Source organism: Notolabrus celidotus, chromosome 3 (assembly GCF_009762535.1).
Source record: "Notolabrus celidotus isolate fNotCel1 chromosome 3, fNotCel1.pri, whole genome shotgun sequence".
NCBI lineage: Eukaryota > Metazoa > Chordata > Actinopteri > Labriformes > Labridae > Notolabrus > Notolabrus celidotus.
Genome location: NC_048274.1, coordinates 7,934,715 through 7,957,985, shown reverse-complemented (window position 1 = coordinate 7,957,985; position 23,271 = coordinate 7,934,715). Strand labels below are relative to the sequence as shown.

The 23,271-nt window shown below is 38.4% G+C and overlaps 2 protein-coding genes across 5 annotated transcripts; both read left to right on the top strand.

Annotated features, from left to right (window-relative positions):
* Positions 1–1,120: 1,120 nt before the first annotated feature.
* LOC117809503 (F-box/LRR-repeat protein 3-like) lies at positions 1,121–8,460 on the top strand. Of its 4 annotated transcripts, none has more exons than XM_034679049.1 (5): positions 1,121–1,232; positions 3,265–3,469; positions 5,193–5,480; positions 5,996–6,167; positions 7,284–8,460. In XM_034679049.1, the coding sequence occupies exons 2-5, from the start codon at positions 3,266–3,268 to the stop codon at positions 7,922–7,924; spliced, it is 1,305 nt and encodes a 434-aa protein (XP_034534940.1). In that variant the 5' UTR covers positions 1,121–1,232; position 3,265; the 3' UTR covers positions 7,925–8,460. The 4 variants fall into 4 exon arrangements, with proteins under 4 accessions (XP_034534940.1, XP_034534939.1, XP_034534941.1 ...); XM_034679048.1 differs by having other exon boundaries at positions 1,167–1,417; XM_034679050.1 differs by having other exon boundaries at positions 1,167–1,417; positions 3,228–3,469.
* Positions 8,461–14,029: 5,569 nt separating this feature from the next.
* On the top strand, positions 14,030–22,854 carry LOC117810518 (LIM and senescent cell antigen-like-containing domain protein 1). The gene is made up of 10 exons (XM_034680383.1): positions 14,030–14,238; positions 15,132–15,288; positions 15,406–15,472; positions 17,238–17,358; positions 17,570–17,719; positions 17,858–18,008; positions 18,626–18,718; positions 19,143–19,191; positions 19,299–19,374; positions 21,621–22,854. Exons 1-10 carry the CDS (start codon positions 14,210–14,212, stop codon positions 21,733–21,735), a joined length of 1,008 nt encoding a protein of 335 aa, XP_034536274.1. The 5' UTR covers positions 14,030–14,209; the 3' UTR covers positions 21,736–22,854.
* Positions 22,855–23,271: the final 417 nt, after the last annotated feature.

Below are 23,271 nucleotides of genomic sequence, written 5' to 3'. Positions count from 1 at the left end.
TTTGATATAAACATTCAATTGCTCTTTAGACATAAATTTAAATATCATGAAAATACATGTTGTTGTTCTACAAAAAAACAAAACGCTTAATCTTTGATACTATAATAAATACTTGTTACTTTTTCTAACATTTTCTAAAACCTTCTTTTAAAAACACATATTTAGTGCTGTGCTTTTACAGGAGATCTGAGTGTTTTAATCAAGATGTTTTTTTCTTTTTCAGGCAGTGTCACTAGCATGACTTTTTTATATTTAATGATATATTTCTGATCTTTTTAAACTTTTGAATCTTTTATCGTTTGTTGTTCTATTCCCTTTTATCTGTTGGTGGTAGTAGCTTTTTTTTTTTTTTTTTTTTTACCTTCCTTTATATTTTGTAACATCTGACAAAGCCTTCAATGACTGGAGTCACAAAAACTGCCTCCCACTGAACTCGTCAAAGACAAGGGAAATGATTTCCGAAGATCAAGGCTCTGCCATCAGCTAGTTAACATTCAAGAGGTGGCACCAACCTACAAATATCCAGGTGTACACCTGGACAACAAGTTGGACTGGTCCCTTAACACAGATGCACTCTACAGGAAAGGGCAGAGCCGCTTCTTTTTCTGAAGGAGGCTCAGATCCTTAGACATCTGCAGTAAGATGCTGCAGATGTTTTATCAGTCTGTGGTGGCAAGTGTGTTATTCTATGCTGCAGTCTGCTGGGGAAGCAGTATAAAACACAAGGATGCAAGGCAACTGGACAAACTAGTGAAAACAGCTGGCACTGTGATTGGAACCAGGTTGAACTCACTGGGGGCTGTGGTGGAGAGATGCACACAGAAGAAGCTAGGGACCAATCTAAATTACACAGATCATCCACTCCACAACTTCTCTGTGGACCAGAGAAACAGCAGCAGTGGACGGCAGGACTGAGAGATACAGAATTTATTCATCCCTGCAGCCATTAGGCTTTATAACTCTCTAGCCAATGGGAGATGAGCTGACAGACACCTGAATTTACCCCTTGGGGAATAAATAAAGTAAATTCTATTCAATTCTATTCTATTCTATTCTATTCTATTCTAGTCTAATCTAGTCTAATCTAAACTATGGGGAAACAGCTCCCCCTGCCGGTGGCCAGCTGTAACTGCAGGCCGTCCAGCCCACGGACAGCTCGACGCAGCAGCAGAACAGACGCCATCTTCCTCTGACAGGAGAACTACTGGAGCCGAGTGGAGAAGCGAAACTAGGTCAGGCTCTCTGAGAACCAGAACAGTCTTTAAAAACTTGCTTTTTGAGCTCGTAGTCGTTGTTCGCTGAGTTCTGTCCTATGGTCCAATGCGTTTGATCTGACGAGGAGCTCGTACGCAGTTTTCCGGTGTCGGACCCGGTTCACGTTGATTGATCCTTTTCTGATAAACACCCGACAACGGAGGTAAAGGTAAAAGCCAGCTAAGAGAATGACAGAGTTAATAAAAGCTAAGAACTTATCATGTATCTCTGTTACACTCTCACTCAGGTGATACTTTCCATAAACTGTCACTAATTACAACTTGTTAGCTAGGTAGCTCATTAGCACGGTTCGGCTTAGTTAACACTTATCCTCGTTAGTTTGACTGTGTCGTGTTAAAAGATAAATACATGTAGAATATGTGTCTTTAAAGGTAGTTTTTAATAAACAGAATCTAACTTTATTTAGTGGATTTACATCAGACTGATCAGAGTGAGTCAAAGGGGGCGTGTCCTCCTGAAACAATATTTTCATTCTGAGGCAGAGCAACAGTCACGCATGCGCACACACCTTGACACACATTTGTAAAGGTAACTAATTATTAACAGTTCTATTGATTACAGCCTTTCACAGGTGGATGAATAGACTTACCTGTATACACACTGTAACCATTATCAAGGTGTTAATGATTGATAATCTATAGGATGTTGCTGTTTCTCAGCTGATGCATACAAACACTGTCTGCTCTGTCATTTTGTGTTCGACATGCACGGTTCAATATATTTATTTGTAAACACACGTTTATTGATTAATATTATTTTAACAAGTATGTGTAAAATGTATGAAAGCATATAAAACCCGCTCAAAAAGTTGCAGAATATTAAAACACAGAAAACAGAAAATAAAACGATGTTCATAAATGATAAGAGCAATACTTTGCAATGAAAATATTAGAAATTAAATAATACAATAATAAAAAATAATAATTGAAATAATTCTAGTTCGAGTATTTTTTTCAAATAGTCAGACGTAACCTTATAGTAAATAAAATGACATGAAACAAGACTAAACTAAAATACAGCACAAAATTATAAACATATATATATATGTATATAATTATTATTAAATATATTTTTTATTTGTGTGTATACGCAAAAATCAGAATATACCAAAACAAATGACTCGCAAAATATATCCTCAAAAATATAAATTTTATTTGAAAAAAGAAAAGTTTAGAATAATCAAACAACTAATACTGCTTATTAATTGCAAACCAAATAAAAATATACCTGTGAGATGTCACTCTACAATATTGTGAAAGGGATATAAAATACAATAAATTACAGAAATCTTAGAGTGCACGGTGAAAGTAGCTTCAGCAGTTTCTCCTATTTATTGTGATTTATCCCGTTTTTTGTGATGTTTATTGCAATTGCTCATGTAGCTACAACAAAGGAATTGCATTTTTTTGCGATCTCTAGAAATACTTATTTGACAATAATTTTCAAAGCTTCGTAGTTTAGCTTTGAAGTCTTTAATTGAGATGAAAGCTGAAGTGATACAGGACACGTGGGGAGAAGAGGTGTATTTTTTCATACAGCAGGAGCCCTGTAATGCGTTCATGTTTGATTGATCACTCTTTAGAAAATCAAATAAAGATGAAAACAGTCTGATGATTGTCCTTTATGTGTGCATCAAGTCAGATCCGTCTTTGTGAGAGCATCATGAATGTGAGGATTTGCAGCTCTGATGTTGTAGTAAATTTAATTTGTTTGATTTATTTTGTATCGTTTAATGAGCTAAGGAAGTAAATAATTGAACCTGAGCTCGACAAACACGTGTTAGTTCAGCAGTACAGCACGTGTCATCATGCATCAGGCGCAGACATGGACTGCGAGCTTGTTATTAACAGGATAAATGGGATAACGTTTAGTTTGTTAAGCATGTCAGGTCTGTTGACGAAGAAGCCCTACATAAATAATACAGCTAATGAAGAGTTCCTTTCCCCATTAAGTGAACTCAGCCCAACCATCTGGATGTTGTTTACCCAGGATGAAACGTGCGCTGAAAGGCAACAAGCAGGAGGACGGAGGTGGCACCAGTGGAGGGTCTCAGGAGACTCTTAAACGGTCCCGCAAGCAGAGGAGGGAGAAAGACTTTGAAGGGGAGGGAGTCCACTGGGAGTGTCTGCCGCAGGAGATCCTGCTCCACATCTTCCAGTACCTGCCGCTCCTGGATAGAGCTTATGCTTCTCAGGTAAGCTTCAGGGTTAATGCTGGTTTGTGAGAATCCACCGATCATATCTGTCAGGTACAAAAAGAACATGTGGATCTGCATGAAAGAGAGGCGGGACACAGATCAGAATGACAATTATCTTTCATCAACATCGTTTTTATCAAATTTGGCTCTTAAAAAACATCAACAGAGGGACAAACAAACCTCATACCTGCTGTGTTTCTGTTTCAGCAGCAGGGGCTTGGGCTTCTTGCCTCAGGGTAAATTAATGCTTTTTGTTCTTTCCTGTGAATCACTTTTGGAAGCTCGTCAAGGGATTCATGAAGTGTTTTCTACCCACAAACTCTCGTGGGCAAAAAGAACGCTTATGTGTTTCCAGTGTTTCCTCAAAGTGTGAAGTTTGTTACTAAGAGCTTGAAACTGCGTCCAAAATCGAGACGTTTCAAAAATACTTAAGTTCAGGTTGATGAAATAGTTCAATCATGTATTGTTAAAGGGATATTTCAGTTTTTTGACGTGGGGTTGTACCATAGTATGGAAATATGGACATAGCATCCATGACGTCACCCATCTGTTTCTGAAGCGCTGTTTTGATGCAGAGTCGTCGGCGGGAGCCATATTGCTGCCGTCGAGCGATTGTGATGTAAAGAGGCGGGCTTTGAGCCTCCTAGCCAACAGCTACAGTGTTCTCGACTGTCAATCCAGTCAGCTGTGCCTCTCATTGGAAGACTCATCTTACACTCGTCTTTTGTACCAGGCTGTAAACATGTTTATTTCTGCTGTAAAGATCGTCTTTTTTGAATTGGTGTGTATGTGGTTTCCGGTGTTTCTGCAGCCAGCCTCAAGCGGATCCTCGATGAACTGCAGTTTTTAGCACTTCTGCATTGGACTCATGTTTTTAGACCAGAGGTTGCCGCTTGGGTTGTACTAGCGTAATGTCACTGGTCTGTCTCCGATCCGCTGCGGTCAGGCTGGCACGGAGCAGGACCGCCAGACAGCTGGAGTCATGTGACCGAGGTTTTCATGCGATAATTACTGAATCAAGAATTCTCCTCCTCCTCTCCTCATCCATGTTGTCTTTATGGTCCTCTGAAAACCTCTGACCTGTTGATTCCAGGCCTGGCTCCGCTCATCGTGATGGTTTGTTGTTGTAATTAAGTGAAATACAATCTGGTGATAACACAGAGTGTTTTATTCTGAAAATTAACCGGATGTTTTCATTTTGTTTTGGTGCCTGACTTCCTGTCCCGCTCCATCTGCTCTGTTGGGATTGATGCGTCGTGCTCCGGCAAAAATAGAAGTCTTGTTTATCTGATCTGGAGAGCTCTGACCTGCTGGATCAGAGTTGAACCGGAACGCAACTGAGCGGATCCAGTGGAAGTTGATACATTGACTGGAATAGAAACTGCAGGGAGAAATAGCACGCAAGCTAGGTTACAGTTTCTGCAGATGGGGCCGGTTCTGTCACGTCCTTTAGCTAATGTTGAAAGACTCTGACCCTAGCATGCAGCACGGTTTAGGTATACGCTCTACTGTTTTTTTTTTCTGCACTTCACTTTGGCACCAGAAAGCCTGTTTGTTTTTGCACTATTCGCAGACACAACACAGACCTACTTCAAATAACCTGAAATATCCCTTTAAGGCTACAGAATGGATCCAGAATATAACCAAATAAGGTGATTGGTTCTTTCTAAAAGGTTCAGATCACTTGAATCAGATTCTGAATTCTCTCTCCTCACCTCAGGTCTGCCGTGGGTGGAACCATGCGTTTCACATGCCCGAGCTGTGGCGCTGTTTTGAGTTTGAGTTGACCCAGCCTGCCAGCTCGTACCTGAAGGCCACACACCCTGACCTCATCAAACAGATCATCAAGAGGCACGCCAACCACCTGCAGTACGTCAGCTTCAAGGTGGACAGCAGCAGAGAGTCAGCAGAAGCGGCGTGCAACATCCTCTCCCAGCTCGTCCATTGTTCTTTGAAAACTTTGGGGCTCATCTCAACAGCGAGGCCTAGCTTCATGGAGCTGCCCAAGGTAAGACTCAGAGAGGTCATGATGTCTGATACAGTCTTAGTCTGCAGGTGAAACTTACGCACTGTCACCTGGTGCCACAGGATTCAGAGTATTGTTACATTAAGGAACACTGTTTTAAATCATCATAGTTACAGATCTTACACTTAAGAATCTCTGGGCTGTAACAAGTTGTTGGAAAAGCTACAAATGACCGTTTCAAAGCTCAAGTCTGATATAAAATACTGCACTAACTTTATTTTCTGAAAGTAAATCCTGCAGGACAATCTATTAGCAAAGCTGCTGCACATTTGCACGTTTGTGTTTGGAGAGTTTTGGAGAGTGTGGTTATCTGTGAGGTTTGTATTTTGTGCTTAACATGCACAAAAACAAAACTTCATCGAGACACAGGAGATATATTTCTGCTAACTGCAGCGAGTGCTGACGCAAACACAATGTTTTTTAAATTGCTCGGTGTGTTGGGGAGTGAAACCAGCATTAAAGGTTGAGCTAACTTTCTCCTTTGCTCTCTACGACAGTCTCACTTCATCTCAGCCCTGACGGTGGTTTTCGTCAACTCCAAATCGCTGTCCTCCCTGAAGATCGATGATACCCCCGTGGACGACCCCTCGCTTAAGGTCCTGGTGGCTAACAACAGCGACACCCTGAAGCTGCTGAAGATGAGCAGCTGCCCTCACGTCTCACCTGCAGGTACAGACAAGCAGAGGGAACGATAGATATCAGACGTGCCAAAGCCAGTGATTGAGAGGAGTTTAATGGATCAAGAGCAATTAAAGCAGGTGTTGCACAGAGCTGGTACAAACATTGTGTGTTAAGGTGCTTTCTGACCAGAAGTTGCAGGAACTTAATGGTTCCTGTTGTCCCATCGTTGTCTGCGTTTTTAATGCGGGCTGAAGTTTCTGAAAGATTATGCACATCAGGCCGCGAGTAGCAAAGCTGTTTCAACACACTCAACTTAAATCAATTTAAAAAGCCATGTCAGAGTTTGACCGGTGTTCCAGTTTAAAGAGCGACTCTGTTAACTGCCGACTTTCAGCCGGATGCATCCCTCACAAATGTCTTCAGATGATCATTAAATATCTGATGAGGATATTTGGACATGTTAGTAAAAACTAAACTAGGATGCATTCCCGAGGACTCCTTCTGTGTTTCAACAGCTGACACGTTCAGCTGAAGGTCTCCAGTTTACAGTGTCACTCTTCAGACTGTAACACCGGGAGCTGACAGAGACGCATTCACACTATCAGGCTCATAGAACACCAATGTTCAGGAGTTATAGAACCAAGTGAATCACAGGTGTGTGTGTGTGACGTTGTTGTGGACAGCGGGTGAAATAAAAACACACTAAGAAATGTTCAGCATTGCCAAAGTTCCTGGACCTTTGAAAAGTACTACCCCAGAGCAGGGGCTTTTCAGGGGGGAGTTAACTATCCAGGAACTAAATTTAGACCGTGGTTCCTGCTGTTGAAAACACCTTAAGTCTGGATCATCAGTCCCTCCCGTGCTGTTGTTTGCAGCAGGACTTCTGTCTGATTTGAGGGGTAATGAAAGGAATAAAAAAAACAGGTACACAAGCCGTGGAGAGGTGAATCGGGCCTGTGTGGCTTTGAAGACAGAAATAGAAATGGAAGCAGGCATTAGCATTAAAGGTAGTTATTTTAGGGTTTCCATTAAGGAGCCACACTACTCTCATTCTACTTGTCTTTATTAATGTTGTATAAAACAATCAGAGAGTCTCAGAGCTACGAGGAGACAAAGAAAGTTTCTGTTTTTCTCTTCTTTATTGACTCTCCTCTTCGACCGCAGGCATCCTGTGTGTGGCTGATCAGTGTCACGGCCTGAGAGAGCTCGCCCTCAACTACCATTTGCTCAGCGATGAACTCCTCATCGCCCTCTCCTCTGAGAAGCATGTCCACCTCGAGCACCTTCGCATCGATGTGATTAGTGAGAACCCCGGCCAACAGTTCCACAGCATCAAGAAGAGCAGCTGGGACGCCATGGTGCGGCACTCTCCTAAATTCAATCTGGTCATGTACTTCTTCCTCTACGAGGACGAGTTCGGTCCTTTCTTCCGCGATGAAATCCCCGTCACACATCTGTACTTTGGCCGCTCCGTCAGCAAAGACGTGCTGGGCCGCGTCGGGCTCACCTGCCCTCGTCTGGTGGAGCTGGTGGTGTGCGCCAACGGGCTGCGGCCGCTGGACGAGGAGCTGATTCGCATCGCCCAACGCTGCACACAGCTGTCCGCCATCGGATTGGGAGAGTGCGAGGTGTCCTGCAGCGCCTTCGTGGAGTTTGTGAAGATGTGCGGTGACAGGCTGACACAGCTATCCATCATGGAGGAGGTACTGGTTCCAGATCACCGCTACGGGCTGGACGACATCCACTGGGAGGTGTCAAAGCATCTGGGCCGCGTCTGGTTTCCTGACGTGATGCCTACCTGGTAAAGCTCGGGGAGAGAGAGCGTTAGGGTCCAGGATTTAGTGAGAGTGTGTGAATGTGTGTGCGTGTGTCATCTAGTGAAGGACATGGAGTGAAAATGCCCCATTTTTCCTCTTCTGTAGAGGCGCAGTGTGTATGTTTGTTTCTTCTCCCTGAATTCACACAGAATCATATCTCTTTGAGTTTTAACAAGAATTAACATTTTTATATTTATATTATATTTTTTTCTAATTGATTCGTCTCTTGTCGCTGCATTTAGCACCATTTTCTCTTTGCCCTTCGTTAAAGCAAGACATCAGTGTGTTGGAGAATTCAGGAGTGACAGTTTTCTTTGAGATTGAACATAAACAGTTGGAATTATTTCAAAATAAAAGTCTGCTTATTTATGCACACAGCAGAAACAGCACATTTACAAGCCTACATTCAGTGCAGAGCTTTAAAGTTGACATATCATGCAAAATCAACTTTTTAGTGGTTCTCCTGAAATATGTTTACCTGGCATGTCTACAAACCCCCTGAAAATAAAAAAAAATCCATTCTGCCCCTGTTCTGATTGCTCCACCTTTCTGTAAATGTGTGCTGAAACCAGCCGTTTCAGTTTTCAGTGTTTTTGTTACGTCACAACGACATCCGGTCTATAAAGGAAGTCAGAGCTCAGAGCTTGTTCAGCCCATAGACTGTATAAAATACAACTCAACCCCTCCTCCGTTTTTCATTCTCTGCACACATGTGTGCTAACAAGGAGCTTAGGAGGGAGGCATGCTAGTTGTAGGCTGTCTTAATAAACACAAAGGTCGGTTTTACTCCCCACGTCTGCAGATTTGAAGATCTAGTGGATGATTTTTATTTTTCATGGAACAGTGCTAGCGCTACTTATATATATATATATATATATATATATATATATATATATAACGAAGAGGAGTGTTTGAAAATATTTTTGTGTTTAATGTGCAGAAGCTGTGTTTCTGCCTGACCCGTGTTGTTAAAATCTGATATTCAATCAAGATCTTTTATTTATAAAGCATCAGACAACAACAAGATCTTGACACTTTACATTTAGAGCAGGTTTAAATCAAACTCTTAAATATGCTGTTTGCACTTTTAATGTTGTGATGGAACTTAATTTAACTGTTTTAAAGGCAGGTGTTGGAGCCAAACGTTGGCAGTGTTCAGTAAATCTGCCTGTTCGTGGCTTTTAATTGATTTATTAACTTCTGGGACGAACTGAAACTGATTGTGAACACAGCTGAAAGTCTTATCAGTCGATTGTTTACCCAAGGGAATTTATTTTAGTATTTATAAAGCATATTTTGGAGGTAGATGCATTCAAAGCTGCAAAAAAAAAAAAAGACAAAACAAAGTTATTATGAGGAAAAAAAACTTTTTTTTTTTTTTAACAGATTCTGTTGAACAGAGCAAATTAAAAGTCCCATATTTTCACATAAAGTTTAATATTTTATATATTTTAAGAGGAGTTTAAATTAAGCTAACATTTACTTGGCGACACAATCAAAGCCTCTTAAATTAAATATAGAACATGCTGCACATTTATGAGCATTGTTGTGCTTTTATATATTTATCTGTTATGTATTGCCACATCATATTGAGCGTTGCAGTGTGTGTTAATGCATTTGATACGATAAACGCATACAGACGCAATATTAAAGAGGTAATCATGGAGCCCTGGAGATGGGACGGCTTGTTGCAGCTGAATGTTTGTGCACATGAATGTTTAAGATTGAAACGTTTATTTCTCTCTGATGTTTTTAAGAGCTATAGTCGTAAGGTGGACTCATCATACATGCTGAAAGAAAACACCCTGTGTCGTGATAGAGGCTGTAATCATTATGTTCAGTTAGAACAGGTTTGATCTTCATCCTTTGTTTGCAAATGTTGATTGAAAAAAGAAACTTCTCTTTCAGTCGTCTCTGTCTCATCGGGACCCATCATGTCTTAATTTTCTGTCTAATTGTATATTTATAAAACCCGCCATAAGCTGGTTGATATTAACTGCGTTTGTATTCAGTGCTTATAGATGAGTATTGTACTGTTGGAGAGTGTTTTTATATAGAGAGTACAGTGATGTTGTGCTGTCTTATTCAGCTGAATGAGGATGTTTTGTACATGGAGGAATAATTTGAGGCAAACTAACCGTTTGTACTTTCCCCAAAGATGTGTAATATTTGAGTAAAGTTCATAGCCTCATTAAAAAAGCCTGTTTAAAGATGCTTCCTGTGTTTGAACCTTAGATTAGATACTGTTGCTTTAAGTAGCTTTTTATAGGGTTTTTCATAGTTTGCACAAACAGACACTAAGCTCAACTATCACTACACTTGACATGTAGTAGTTTTATTTTATTCCAACATTGTTTTTATTGATTCTAACAACAACTTTAGAAAAAAATATATAAATATATGTATATATATATATACATATATATATATACATATATATATATATATAAGTCACATGCACAAATTCAGTATAGAACACACAATTAAAAAGGTCAGGTACAATAATAAAGGACATAAAGAACTAAAGGCATCTTGCACCCACACACAGGTCGAATCTCAAATCTAAAAAAAACAAAAACAAATAGAAATTAAATAAATTAATAATAATGATAATAATGTAAAACATTAAGTAGATAAATAAATTTAATAATATATTAAATATAAAACTGAATAAATCAATTGATAAAAATGATAATAAATAAAATCTAAATAAGTAAATACATAAATAAAATAATAATAATGACAGAAAATAATAAATAAAATAATAATAATATATTTAATATCAGCAAATTTAAAAAAAATGTATATAGCGGTATAAAATAGAATAAGTAAATACATTAAATAATAATTTATAAAATATATAAAGTTAATACATAAATTAAATAATAATAGTAATAATAATATATAGAGTATTATAAGTAAATAAATACAACAAAATAAAGTAAAAAAGAGTGCTGCTTTTGTCTAAAGTTTGACTTCAGTGCATGCCTGTTGTAAGGAATAATAATATATAAATTGAAATGTGAAGAATGTTTTTTTGCAACACTGAAAAAAAAAAAAAAAGTTCTTGTACTATGTCAGGAGCTTCAGTGGGAGTGTTTAGGGTGCTCCATCACAGTCTAGTATTTGAGCATCCAACACTAACCTGTGTATCTCAGAAGGCCATCTATTCATCCCCAGGTGCTTCAATCAGGTGTGCTTTGTCTGTCTCTTATAGATAGTTTACAAAGGGACCTCAGATGTTATTAAAGAGTGACTCCTTCCCCCTTAAAGTGTGCGTAATCAGTGTTGTAGACAGTTTAGAAAGCCACTTACTTCTTCCAATATAGAGCAATTACTCTATTCTGGTTTGATTTAAACACAATTTAAAAACATAGAGGATAAGAACGTCATGAACTTTGGAAGCATTTTGGTTAGATACTCATGATATTGGACAAATTGTTGAACGTAATGGTAATGAGACTAAATTAATTGTTTGAAAAATCTACCTCTATGTAGGATAAATAGAAGAACAGTCCCTTTAGTTCCTCCATGTTAACCAGTCATATGAGCTGGACCAGGCTTTAAACTGTGAGAAAATTGGGCCATTAGAGGGAAGAGGAATAGATGGCAATACAATACAAGTAAATATTATTTATCCTGCACTTACCTCTAAGCAGAATGCTCTCTAAGAAGGTGTATAAACAAGTGCACACATAAAACCAGGCGCAGGCAGGAGAGGACACATTCAAATAATAGCTCCATTAAGTGAAATCAGATAAAAGATATAACTTGAGCGCTGTCTCCTCTTCCACCCACAGCTCATTAAATTTTTAAGTCTTTAAGGATTTAAAAGGGCAATAAGAGATATTTCTTCCAGAGGTAATGTGCCTGCTGAGCTTCGAGTATGGACTGAGAGCTGATGGAGTCAGATAGGCGGTGTTACTTAAATACACGTAAATACTTTATTTATTCTAGATGCAGAAGATTGTCAGCCGTCCAGGTTTTATAAGTCTGTATGTAAACATTCACATTAAAAAGAGTCTTAATTTAAAAGGGTAATTATGTCAAACTCTAGATATTTAATGCCAGTACTGAGTCAGCTGTGTGTCCGGATTAAACTCATAAACCAAAAAGAAGGAAGGACTTAAATCATGGACAGTATGAAGAAAGACGTTTTTATTTGTCGACTCTTCCGGCATGACTTTGGCTCATTTTGTAATGTTAATACATCTTCATTTATTTCCTCTTTACACCCCACACAGGTGTTTTTATTTGTTTAATTAATGATTAACAACACCTCTTTGCTTTATTTAAAAGAAAGAAGCATCCATGTGATGAAATACCTGGGTTTGTCAGGTAATTACTGAACTAAATTAGGATTTAAGGACAGTGGATGTGAGGAAACTTTTCTTGTTTGACATCTTCTTGATTGTTTGTCCTCTTTTTACTTCTGTTCGTTTGATAAATTAGGCTATTCCTTTTTTAAATTGTTTTAAGTTGATGGAGTTTGGTGAATTCAGTCAATTCAAAGCTTGCTGCTCCTCCTGTGTGGGCCAGCAGAGCTTCTCCATTAATTAACAGCAATACCCTGCTGTGTGTGTGTTTTTGTGTGTGTTGCTGAGATAGAGAAGGTTTGAAATAACTGTGCCTACACTGAACGACTGTAACTCAAGAGACTTAATTTGTGAGGAATATTTCAGTGATGAAATACAGTTAAAGGCATTTTACCGACTAACTCATCCGATAAACAGTCAAATTTGAAACAACAAAATCTGATTAGGTGACCAAACAATAATGGGAACTCTGGAGTTTACAATTAAATACATGCTTATGTATGTAATTAGATTGCTTGATCGGAAATATGTGTCACATTTATTTAAAAAATATATGTATTACATCCAGCCAAGATACTTTCATGATACAAGTGTTAAACTTTGAGCCTAAACTCAGCATAAAAATAAATCTGATGTAAAGTAATTGCTGTATTTGTGAAGCATAGCACAGTATGGTGGAGATTTAAAAGCAAATGGCACCTTTTTTTAAATCCAACATTTTTTTAATGGTTTTAACTTTAACTTTAGACATATATATTTGTACATATATATCATCACATATCTATGTTGTGCACTAATGCAGTACAGAACACACTATATACAATAATATGATACAATGATAAGGGACATTAATAACTAATCACATCTGGGGCAGCAGTAGACTTGGGAACCGAAGCGTCACCGGTTCAAGTCCCAGTATGGACGAGGTTTGGCAAGTGGACTGGTGGCTGGAGAGGTGCTGGTTCACTTGCCTGGGCACTGCCAAGGTGCCCTTGAGCAAGGCACCGAACCCCCAACTGCTTTGGGTCTGCTGGTTGATGGCAGCATCCTCACTCTGACATCTCTCCCTAAGTGCATGTTCACTGCATGTGTGTGCATTGTATGTATATACCACAAACTGCGCTTGTGGCATGACCGAAAAATAACACTAGTGAAAAAATTGAATTTCCGCCTGGGGATTAATACAGTACATTCTTCTTCTTCTTCTTGCAACCACACACAGGTGGACTGTCAAATTAAAAAAACAACGAAAAAACGAAATTGAAACTAAATAAATGTTGTAATAATTATAATAATGATAATATATAAAATATAAGTAAATAAATTAATTATTAATAATAATAATAATGATAATATATAAAATATAAGTACATTAATAAATTAATAATAATAATGATAATATATAAAATATAAGTAAATACATTGAATAATAATAATAATATAAAATACAATGTGCAAATAAACAAACTAAACAATAATAGTAATAATAATGTAAAATATAATAAGTAAATTTATTAATTAAATAATACAAATAATAATAATAACATTCATAATAATAATATATAAAATAAAATAAGTTAATGAATAAAATAAATTAAAGTTCCTCCATACAGCTTAGTTTTGTTTATGTTTATTAGAGTTCATTGATTTTCTAATTTCCCACATCAGCTTAATTCCTTCCTGGGACGGTCCCATTAGCAAACCAGCTGGAAGCATCTCTCCACCTCTCCACAGAACCTGCTGCAGATCTCAAAGAGAGGGAATGAGGGATGATGTTATCTCCAAGGGACCCTCCCAGCGTGGGTGGTCCGACGCCCCGCTGCCAGCTCAGCTCCGCCGCTGCGCTCCTGGGAGGAGGAAACGAGTCTGAGTTCCTCTGGAAACTTTCAGCTGAAGGAATCGGAACACCTTCTGTCAGCTCAGTAGGTCGTTTCTAAATCCGCTGTGTGAGAAGGTGATGCTGGGGGTCGCTGGAATGACGGGCAGGTGAGAGTTTGATTCAGCTTCATAGTAGTGACGTAAATACACAACCTGAGGCTATGTGCTAATGCTAAAAGTTAGCTAAATGCTAAGCTAGGCGACAACACTGGATTTTAAAGAATATAAAATGTTATTATCACTATCAATGTAGTCCAGAGTGCTTAATAGCTTATATGTTGTTACTCAACTAACATCAGCAACACAACATTAGTGTTTGTTTCCCTACAGTGGTGCTAAGTAACTGTGTAGCTAGCATGCTAATTAGCTGTTAGCTGTTAATACAGTCAACTTCACTTTTTAATCCAAAGTGAAGTTTTAATATCATTTCTGAGTGTGCATGAATGATTGTTTTTAATCTGAAGCAACCTAGGCAGTACATTTTGCGTATAATGTGATTAATATGACTATAAATGTACATTAAAAAGCGTCTAAAACTCCCTTTTTAAAAGGCAAAGTTACTGTTATTATCAGTTTAGCTAATGTTTACATCCCCAGGCAGTGTTTACTTTGTGCTCAACTGGATCACATGTGCAGTATTTAACTCTTCATCATCCTCAAAGTATCTTCATATCTTTTTTTAATGATGAGTTTTCTGTGTGTATTAAGGCTGTCCCCCTCAGCTAGGTTTCACTCCCTCTCTTACTTTACCAAATTAGGTGATGACTGTGCCCTGAGTCAGAGTGTTAGTGAGTTCCCCTTCCCCATCTGATTCACATGTTATGTCCATTCTCCATGGTGACAGCTGCTGAAACAAGCACAGCACTTAATGTGGGAGTAATGTGACGAATGATAAACACTGGTGCAGCCCTGCATCCCAGTTATTTGTCAGTCTAACATTTCACAGGGGCTAGTCTGAAACAGGAATGCACTGATGTTTTTCTTCTTGTCTCATGGAGCAGCATTGCTAATGCCCTGGCCAGTGCGGCCTGTGAGCGATGTAAAAGTGGCTTTGCATCGACCGAGAAGATTGTGAATAGTAACGGAGAGCTGTACCATGAGCAGTGCTTCGTGTGCGCCCAGTGTTTTCAACAGTTTCCAGAGGGACTCTTCTATGAGGTATGTTCTTTAGGATTCATTTCCCAAATCAACATAAATCCCTGTGAAGTGTGTGGGGATTAATTTCTGGTTTTATATGGAATTTATTTTTGAATGTCATGTTTTTTCTATTCACAGTTTGAAGGAAGGAAATATTGTGAGCATGACTTTCAGATGCTCTTTGCCCCTTGCTGTCGTCAGTGTGGTGAGTGTCTTTAGGCCTTCTCATGTAGGGGTATCTAGGTCTAGTATGAGTGGAAATGTGTATGAGAGGTACTAACGACCACTTTTTTTTTTTACTTTTCATTTTTATTTTCATATATATATATATATATATATATATATATGTTGATAAATATATACTGTATAATATAATAAAAAAATACATTTTAATATTTTTTTAATTACATTTTGAACGTCTGACATATAATATTATAAAGACATAGTCCCCATAAAAAAATAAATAATAGTAAAATAATTTAAAGATACAGACTCAGTAAAATAAAATAAAATAAAATAAAAGGAGAGGTATATATATCAAATAAAAAATAAATATTAATAATTCTGACAGCCAAAATAAGTTAAGGAAAATTACAACTTAATAAAAATTATAAATTAAAAAATAAGTAGATAAAAGTGCACTCTATTTTGTCACAGTTCATAAGGCCAGAGTACACCAGACTTTGCTGAGTGATTGGTCAGAGGTCCATAAATGGCTTCCCTGTTTTAAAAAAAAAAAAAGCTTCTTTATTCTTTAAGTTATATGTGCGCTGCTCCAGTCTTTAAGTATCATTCAAGATTTGTTTAAAGAAATTAAATGTTGGAGGTCTGAAAATATTATGCCAATCCTCTTTGTTAATACTGGATCTAGCACATTGTCCAGTTCTGAACCAAACAGGTATCATGCTGGTGTCATTACCTGTTGTAAAAACCTTAAGAGTCAAAGTGTGTCCTTCCTTCCATAGGGGTGTCAAAAAACCTTCATTCCTAAAAAAAAAAAAAAAGAATAATGGTTCCTGTAAAATTTTTACATCTATGACATCTAGAAGAAGAGTTAGGGTTCATCCTGTGCTCAAATTTGTAATTTTGTTCAATTATCTTGTTGGAGCAGAATGAAGTAAAGACACACAGTGGAGACCACTTTGTTAATGTTAAAGATAAATTATACTCAAAATATATAATTTAGTTTTTATTTTTCTTATGATTGAGTATGAACTATCATTCATTAACTTCCTGGTTCAAATTTTAAACCTGAGGACTGAAGGTAAACACAATGTTAATGGCACCAGCACTCATCTTTAAAGCTGGAGAGAGGGGTTGTTTTGGGTTGGGAACTTGTGTGGGTTTGAACTCTTGCATAGATGTGGTTGTGTGTGTGAGGTTTGCATAACAGCAGATTAAAATGTTGCCTAAGGATCCCATTTTTATCATAGCAGGCAGTGGATCTTTGCTCATGGTCCCTTTCTTACCCATTAAGACCTTCTCACCATTTGTTTGAGAGCGTTTCCAAACTCGTCCACTCTTTGCAAGCAAACATTTCTCCTTCATTGCACCCCCCCCCAAGTAGTGTGCTATGAACTCTGTGTTTAGTTAAAGCGATCAGATCTCAGCATAGCTACTCTGATCCTAATGCCTATCCAGACATATATTTAGAAACTCCCCCTCGTGTTAAATTTGCCCTTTATGCCTTGTAAGCTTTATTTAAACACTGCTGTACTGTGTTCAGAGAGAGATCAACATGCTGTGATTAGATTAAATGGACAATTAAAATGAATTCAGCATTTAAGTGTCACTTTGAGAACAACATAGAGAGCACTACAGTGCATTGTGGTAACACCAGTACTCAATATTGGATTACTCATTAGGAGCTACTGCAGTTACCCAGAAAACAGCATACATTCCTGACATAATTGGAAAAGGCAAACTTCGACCTGCCTTGAGCTGATCTCTCACTCCTGGTTTCTCTTCAGGGGAGTTCATTATTGGTCGTGTCATTAAGGCCATGAACAACAGTTGGCACCCGGACTGCTTCTGCTGCGATATTTGCCAGGCTGTGCTTGCGGACGTGGGCTTTGTCAAAAATGCTGGCAGGTAGGTATCCCATCTTATTATAGTCTTAATATAACACCGTGACAGCCTGCAAAGCAGGTGGTTACACGCACACCAACCTGGTGAATTGTACATTTGGGTATTTATAAATAATGAAATTCTGAGCAGCTGTGACAGAGTATGTCAAGACATAATTTGAGGCAGCAGAGTGTTTTCTGACGCCCCTAAATTTGTTCTCCTGTTCTCACCTCAGGCACCTGTGTCGCCCGTGCCATAACCGCGAGAAAGCCAGGGGCTTGGGCAAGTACATCTGCCAGAAGTGCCACGCCATCATTGAAGAGCAGCCCCTGATCTTTAAGAATGACCCCTATCACCCAGACCACTTCAACTGCAACAACTGCGGGTCAGTCTCTTCCCACTCCTCCTAACTCTTTAGTGCAAAAACACCTTGAGCTTCAAAATAGATCTGAGGTTCACAGAGGGTCAAAACCCCGGTCTCTGTCTCTTTTATGTGTATCATTTTATCTGTCTCTGTCTGCAGCAAGGAGCTGACGGCTGAAGCCCGGGAACTGAAGGGAGAGCTTTACTGTTTGCCGTGCCACGACAAAATGGGTGTACCGATCTGTGGGGCCTGCAGGAGACCCATCGAGGGACGTGTTGTCAACGCCATGGGCAAGCAGTGGCACGTGGAGGTTTGTAGCCAGGACTCAGACTATTAGTGTCAGTACAACTTAAACAATGTCAGGTTCCTGTTGCTGTTTGTTGTTTTAGGAGCCAGTTTACTTCAAGTTTTCTCCTTCTAAAGAAACCAGGACAGGAAGGGTTTACTTTAGGAATCATGACTGTGTTTGCATGTTCATGATTTAGTATTTGTTTGAAAAGAAATGATGTGTCAAAATATTTAAAATGAAAAAAAAACACAAGTTCAACTAAAGAGAGCAGGTAATAAAGTATGAATAATAATAATAATAATAGTAATAATAACAAAGAAATAAATACAATTTTACACAAGGTTTAAATATTTAAAATGAAACAGGCATATTATAAGTAATATATGTAATAATCTTAAACTCAATGAGCTCTATCAATAGAATAAGAAGAACAGATCTATTTCTAAATACTGTTGGACAGTTATAAAAATAATAAATAATAATAATTTATTCATGTCATATTCATAAAACTTTCATTATTCAGACTACTAAATAGAAATCCGCTCCCTCTCCATGTGTGTTGACATCTGCTCGTCTTTCACGTGCCTTCATTAAGAGTTCTCCCTCTTTCCCTCAGCAACATTTGTTTTTGTTTACAGCATTTCGTGTGTGCCAAGTGTGAGAAGCCTTTCCTCGGTCATCGGCACTACGAGAGGAAGGGGCTGGCGTACTGCGAGACTCACTACAACCAGGTAAGAAAGGGGGTCAGGTTAAATAAATGTGTCATGTTCAGTAACACAGCACCATTAATCAATCAATCTTTTTTTTATATAGCACCAAATCACAACAACGTTATCTTCAGACTCTTTCCAAACCGAGCAGGTCTAGACCGTACTCTATGTTCTATTATTAACAAAGACCCAACATCAAGGCAGGATAAGATCCAGTCCCGTCTTACAGACAGGACTCAGTCTGATCTCATCTTAATCCACCATGAGCAGAGCACTTTGCAGCATTTAGCAAGTTACAGTGGCAAGGACAAACTTCCTTTAACAGGCAGAAACCTCCAGCAGGACCAGACTCATGTTAGACACACATCTGCTGAGACCGTGTTGGAGAGAGGGAGACTTTAGGTATTAGTCCCTCATTGCCTCTGTGTTTCTTTTCTTTCTGTAGCTCTTTGGAGATGTGTGCTATCACTGCAACCGTGTGATTGAAGGCGATGGTGAGTGACTCTTCTCTTGTTTTAGACAGTTTTTAAATCAGTCTACATGAAATGTTTCTCGTCTATTAAACGTTTAAATCCATATTTTGCTCGTTTCCCTCCATCAGTGGTGTCTGCTCTCAACAAGGCCTGGTGTGTGAGTTGTTTCTCGTGCTCTACCTGCCACACAAAACTCACTCTCAAGTAAGTGATGCTACTCCTCAGTGTCTTCTTCTACTAACTTTGTTTGTCCTAACAGCTGATAATCTGTTTCCTCTCTCTTCTGTGTATCACTTCTTAATTGTGTCTTTGTGTATTTCACTCTCTTTCTACAACTCTTCCCTCCTCTTCTCCTTGTCCTCTAATATCTCCTCTTACATGCTTCACTTGCTGCCTCCATGGTAACTCAGAGATAAGTTTGTTGAAATTGACCTGAGGCCAGTGTGCAAGCACTGCTATGAGCGCATGCCTGAGGAGCTGAAGCGCCGTCTGGCCCGACGTGAGCGCGATGCCAAAGACCGCAAGAAAAAACCTGCTGTGGTTCTGTAGAGTTATTACTCTTTCTAACTCAGCACTCCATCTTTTGGTTTGTGCTACCTCTGCCCTCTTCTTCTTCTGTGGTGTTCCTTGTTTACTCCTTTGACAATACAGCATGATTGTGTTTTTTATTTTGCAGCATGGTGAGGATGTGCATGTGTTCTGTGTTAATATTGTTTGTGAACACAACCTTGTATCAAACATAAGCTTTCTTGAACTGATTCTTAAGAGAAGGGCTGCAGCTAACGATAATTGTCCTCATTGATTCAACGTGAAATACCTTTTTGAGACAGAAGGTCAAAAGTACCACGAAGTTTAATGGTTACCAGCTCAAAAAAAGGCAGTACCTCTTTAGATCATGTCTCTAAATCTAACAATTTTTTAAAAATATGCAGGTTATGCATTCAAATAAAGTTGTGCCTGCTTTGATGATGATAGATATACAGTACGGATGCAAATATTAAGTATTCGTTATCAATCTTTGGAAACATGAACGATTAATTATGGATTAAAAATGTAAAATAAACGTTTCCTATCATGAAAACAATACCAAATCTGTGATTTTCATTAAATCATCCTTTCTGCAGCAACACAATATGAATAACTGTCTGTATTGAATAGCTATGGACCAAATAATGGCATACAAAATGTTAACACGCTGAATATCAATGTGTGGAGTGGGCTCATAAAATTAATCTAATATAAAGTGAAGGCTCAGACTTCTGAACAGGAACATATTTCAGACTCAGAGTCCAGTTTTCTGCCAACTCTTTCTTATTGAGAGAAATAATCATGTGTACGTGGTCAGCTATCAGTCTGGAGCACAGCCAGGTCATAGGCAAGGCAAGTTCATTTATAAAGCACCATTCATACAAAGAGAAATTCGGAGTGCTTTGCAGAGTTAAAAAACCCAGTAACAATCCACAAAAACACACAGCAAACACTTCAAAACATTTTAGAAGCATTTCAATTTCCTCATCCCATTAAGTTCAGACAATGTTTGTTTTGTGCGGCGGCCAGTTATATTTAATCCGCTTCCTCTCTCTACTTACGTAACTTAACGTACATTCTAAATAGTTTTGGGTCTGTTTTTTAATTGGGAAGGGTTATTATAAATAATTAGCCCCCTTCACTACTTGCAGTTGCTGGACACAGAATCACAACTGATCTTGTCTTAACCGAAATGAACCTTTAATCATTGGATTCATCTCAGAACTTCTTCCCAAGGATTAAGACTCGCACATCAAATGTTTTCTGTGTCGAGTCGCAGCCTGAAGCTGGCTCTTGGACGGAGTCCCGAGGAAATGCTACATTTAAATTCATGCTAGTTTTCTGTTACTACCAACCCTAGCTTTAATTGTAAAATATGACATTGCACAAACATAAGCATTAAAAAAAATCTGTCCGGTGGCAGAAAACGCACTCAGACGGCTCTGATGTCTCTGATCTGTAGAGATACTAGCATTCTTGTAACATCCAAGACATCCCACCTTTCTGTTTTCTTGTATCCAAAGATGCGGAAACATCCTGTGCTTTTATCAACCTCTGTGTCCGTGTCAGTGTTGGCAGCAGTTACGTATTTATTGCTCCCCTTGAAAAAAGCGCTCATGCATGGTGACCTGGCGTATAGCTGCAGCCTCCAGCTGTGCATTTCCACCTTTAGCTGATTCACACTGAAACATGCTGTAAACATAAAAGTTTTCTAGAAGCTGAATGAAATATGAGACCACATGATGTTTGTGTCATGTGATAGAAAATCAAAAACTAAAAAGCATGTCAGAGTAAGTTCTTAATCAATGAACCTATACTCGATTAATAGTTAACATCCCTAATACACATAAATGATGCTTGCTGGAAGGAAATGTTATGTTAACTTGGACTAGACCCTGACATCTCTTCTTCCTCCTCTCCAGGAACAAGTTTGTGGAGTTTGACATGAAGCCCGTCTGTAAAAAGTGTTATGAGAAGTTTCCTCTGGAGCTGAAGAAGAGGCTGAAGAAGCTGGCCGAGGCTTTGGGACGCAAGTGAGCTGCAATTATTACCGCTGTGTCTGTGACGGTACAAAATTATTTAGAGCTGCTGCTTTAACCAGCATAAAACATAAAACCAGTACATCAATATTTATGGAAATGAGTATCACTGTGGTGTCGTCATAAAGCTGCCTTATAGTTTGTTTTTTAAGTCTTCTTATAATTTTTTATACGCATTCTTAAATGTTCCTTATACTTCCTCAAGTACGTTATAACGGATCTAAGATTATTGAATAATAGTTTGGCCTTTTATCGCGTTACCCTCGTGCCTTTAACGTTTAAACTGTGTCTTAAAAGATCAATAATAGCCTGAATATAACTGATAACAGGAGAAGTTATGCCTCAGTTTATGGATCCTGATTAATAATACACTGAAAGCAGAATTGTACTTATTTTTTTTACTTGTGTACGAGCAAAGATCAAGCACTGTGTTCTTAGGACTCTGTAGTGACCTTAAAAATACACAACAGGTTCATAATATGAGCTGCAAGTGAAACCATTAAGTCTGAGTAATCCACTGGATGTGTTCATACTGATCTGTATCAATGTTAGATGATAGTACGTAATGTTTATAATGAATACTCCATGACTTCATTTGTCCAATCGGTCAACACCGTCTGTCTTAAAACATAAAATTAGCCAGAAGAAATAAAGTTTCATAATTGAAAATATTAAGAATTAGACAATTTATTTTACACTAACCCATAAGTGCTGATACTCCTGTATTTACTGTGTAATGTTGGTGCTTGTACTGTACATGCTCGGGGTTAGTGTGATATTTTTAGACGGGTGAACGTTTGCAGCTTTCCGAGGGAAACAGTTCAAAGGAGCTTCGATGAAAACGAGCCCTCAGCTCATTTTTGAACACTCTGGTGTTTAATATCATCGATGAGTCAGCGTAGTGCTGAGGCTGTTTGTAACCTGTTAAAGCACCACACAACGAGAGAGACATTACTTCAGCTTTGATGAGCTTTTTATTATCAGACACGTTTGCCTACATTTCATCTGCCAGACTTCACGGTTTGTTGTTCTGCATGCATGTGAGCATCACAGCTTCCTGCAGCTTGTGCTCTGTGTTTTATTGTCTTAATGATCAATAAAGTGTTTCTCAGCACATCACAGGGAGTTTTCATTGAAACAGGAAGTGTACACATGCAAAACTACTGTCTCTGCAGGAAAGAGGTTTCTATATTTAGGCAAGGCAGCTTTATTTGTATAGCACATTTCATACACGAGGGCAACTCAATGTGCTTTACATTAAAGCATTGGAAACATTCAGACAAGCATAAAAGAACACAATTAAAATGACAAATTTAATAAAACAGAAAAGAAAAGGAAAATTAGAAATATATTTAAAACAAGTTAAAATAAGCTAAGATAGGAAGGCAGTGGCAAATAATAAAGTCTGCCTTTGATTTAAAAGAGCCATCAGTAGGATTTTAAAGTCTATTCTCTGACAGACAGGAAGCCAGTGTAGAGATCTAAGAACTGGAGCGATGTGGTCTCCTTTTTTGGTCCTGGTTAGGACTCGAGC

Bases quoted from the DNA above. Each gene is read 5' to 3' on its own strand.
- LOC117810518 (XM_034680383.1), top strand. From the start codon at position 14,210: ATGCTGGGGGTCGCTGGAATGACGGGCAG. The intron at 15,289-15,405 runs GTATGTTCTTTA...TTCTATTCACAG, and splicing joins CAGAGGGACTCTTCTATGAG to TTTGAAGGAAGGAAATATTG. The intron at 17,720-17,857 runs GTCAGTCTCTTC...CTCTGTCTGCAG, and splicing joins TTCAACTGCAACAACTGCGG to CAAGGAGCTGACGGCTGAAG.
- LOC117809503 (XM_034679049.1), top strand. From the start codon at position 3,266: ATGAAACGTGCGCTGAAAGGCAACAAGCAGGAGGACGGAGGTGGCACC. The intron at 3,470-5,192 runs GTAAGCTTCAGG...TCCTCACCTCAG, and splicing joins ATAGAGCTTATGCTTCTCAG to GTCTGCCGTGGGTGGAACCA. The intron at 5,481-5,995 runs GTAAGACTCAGA...TCTCTACGACAG, and splicing joins GCTTCATGGAGCTGCCCAAG to TCTCACTTCATCTCAGCCCT.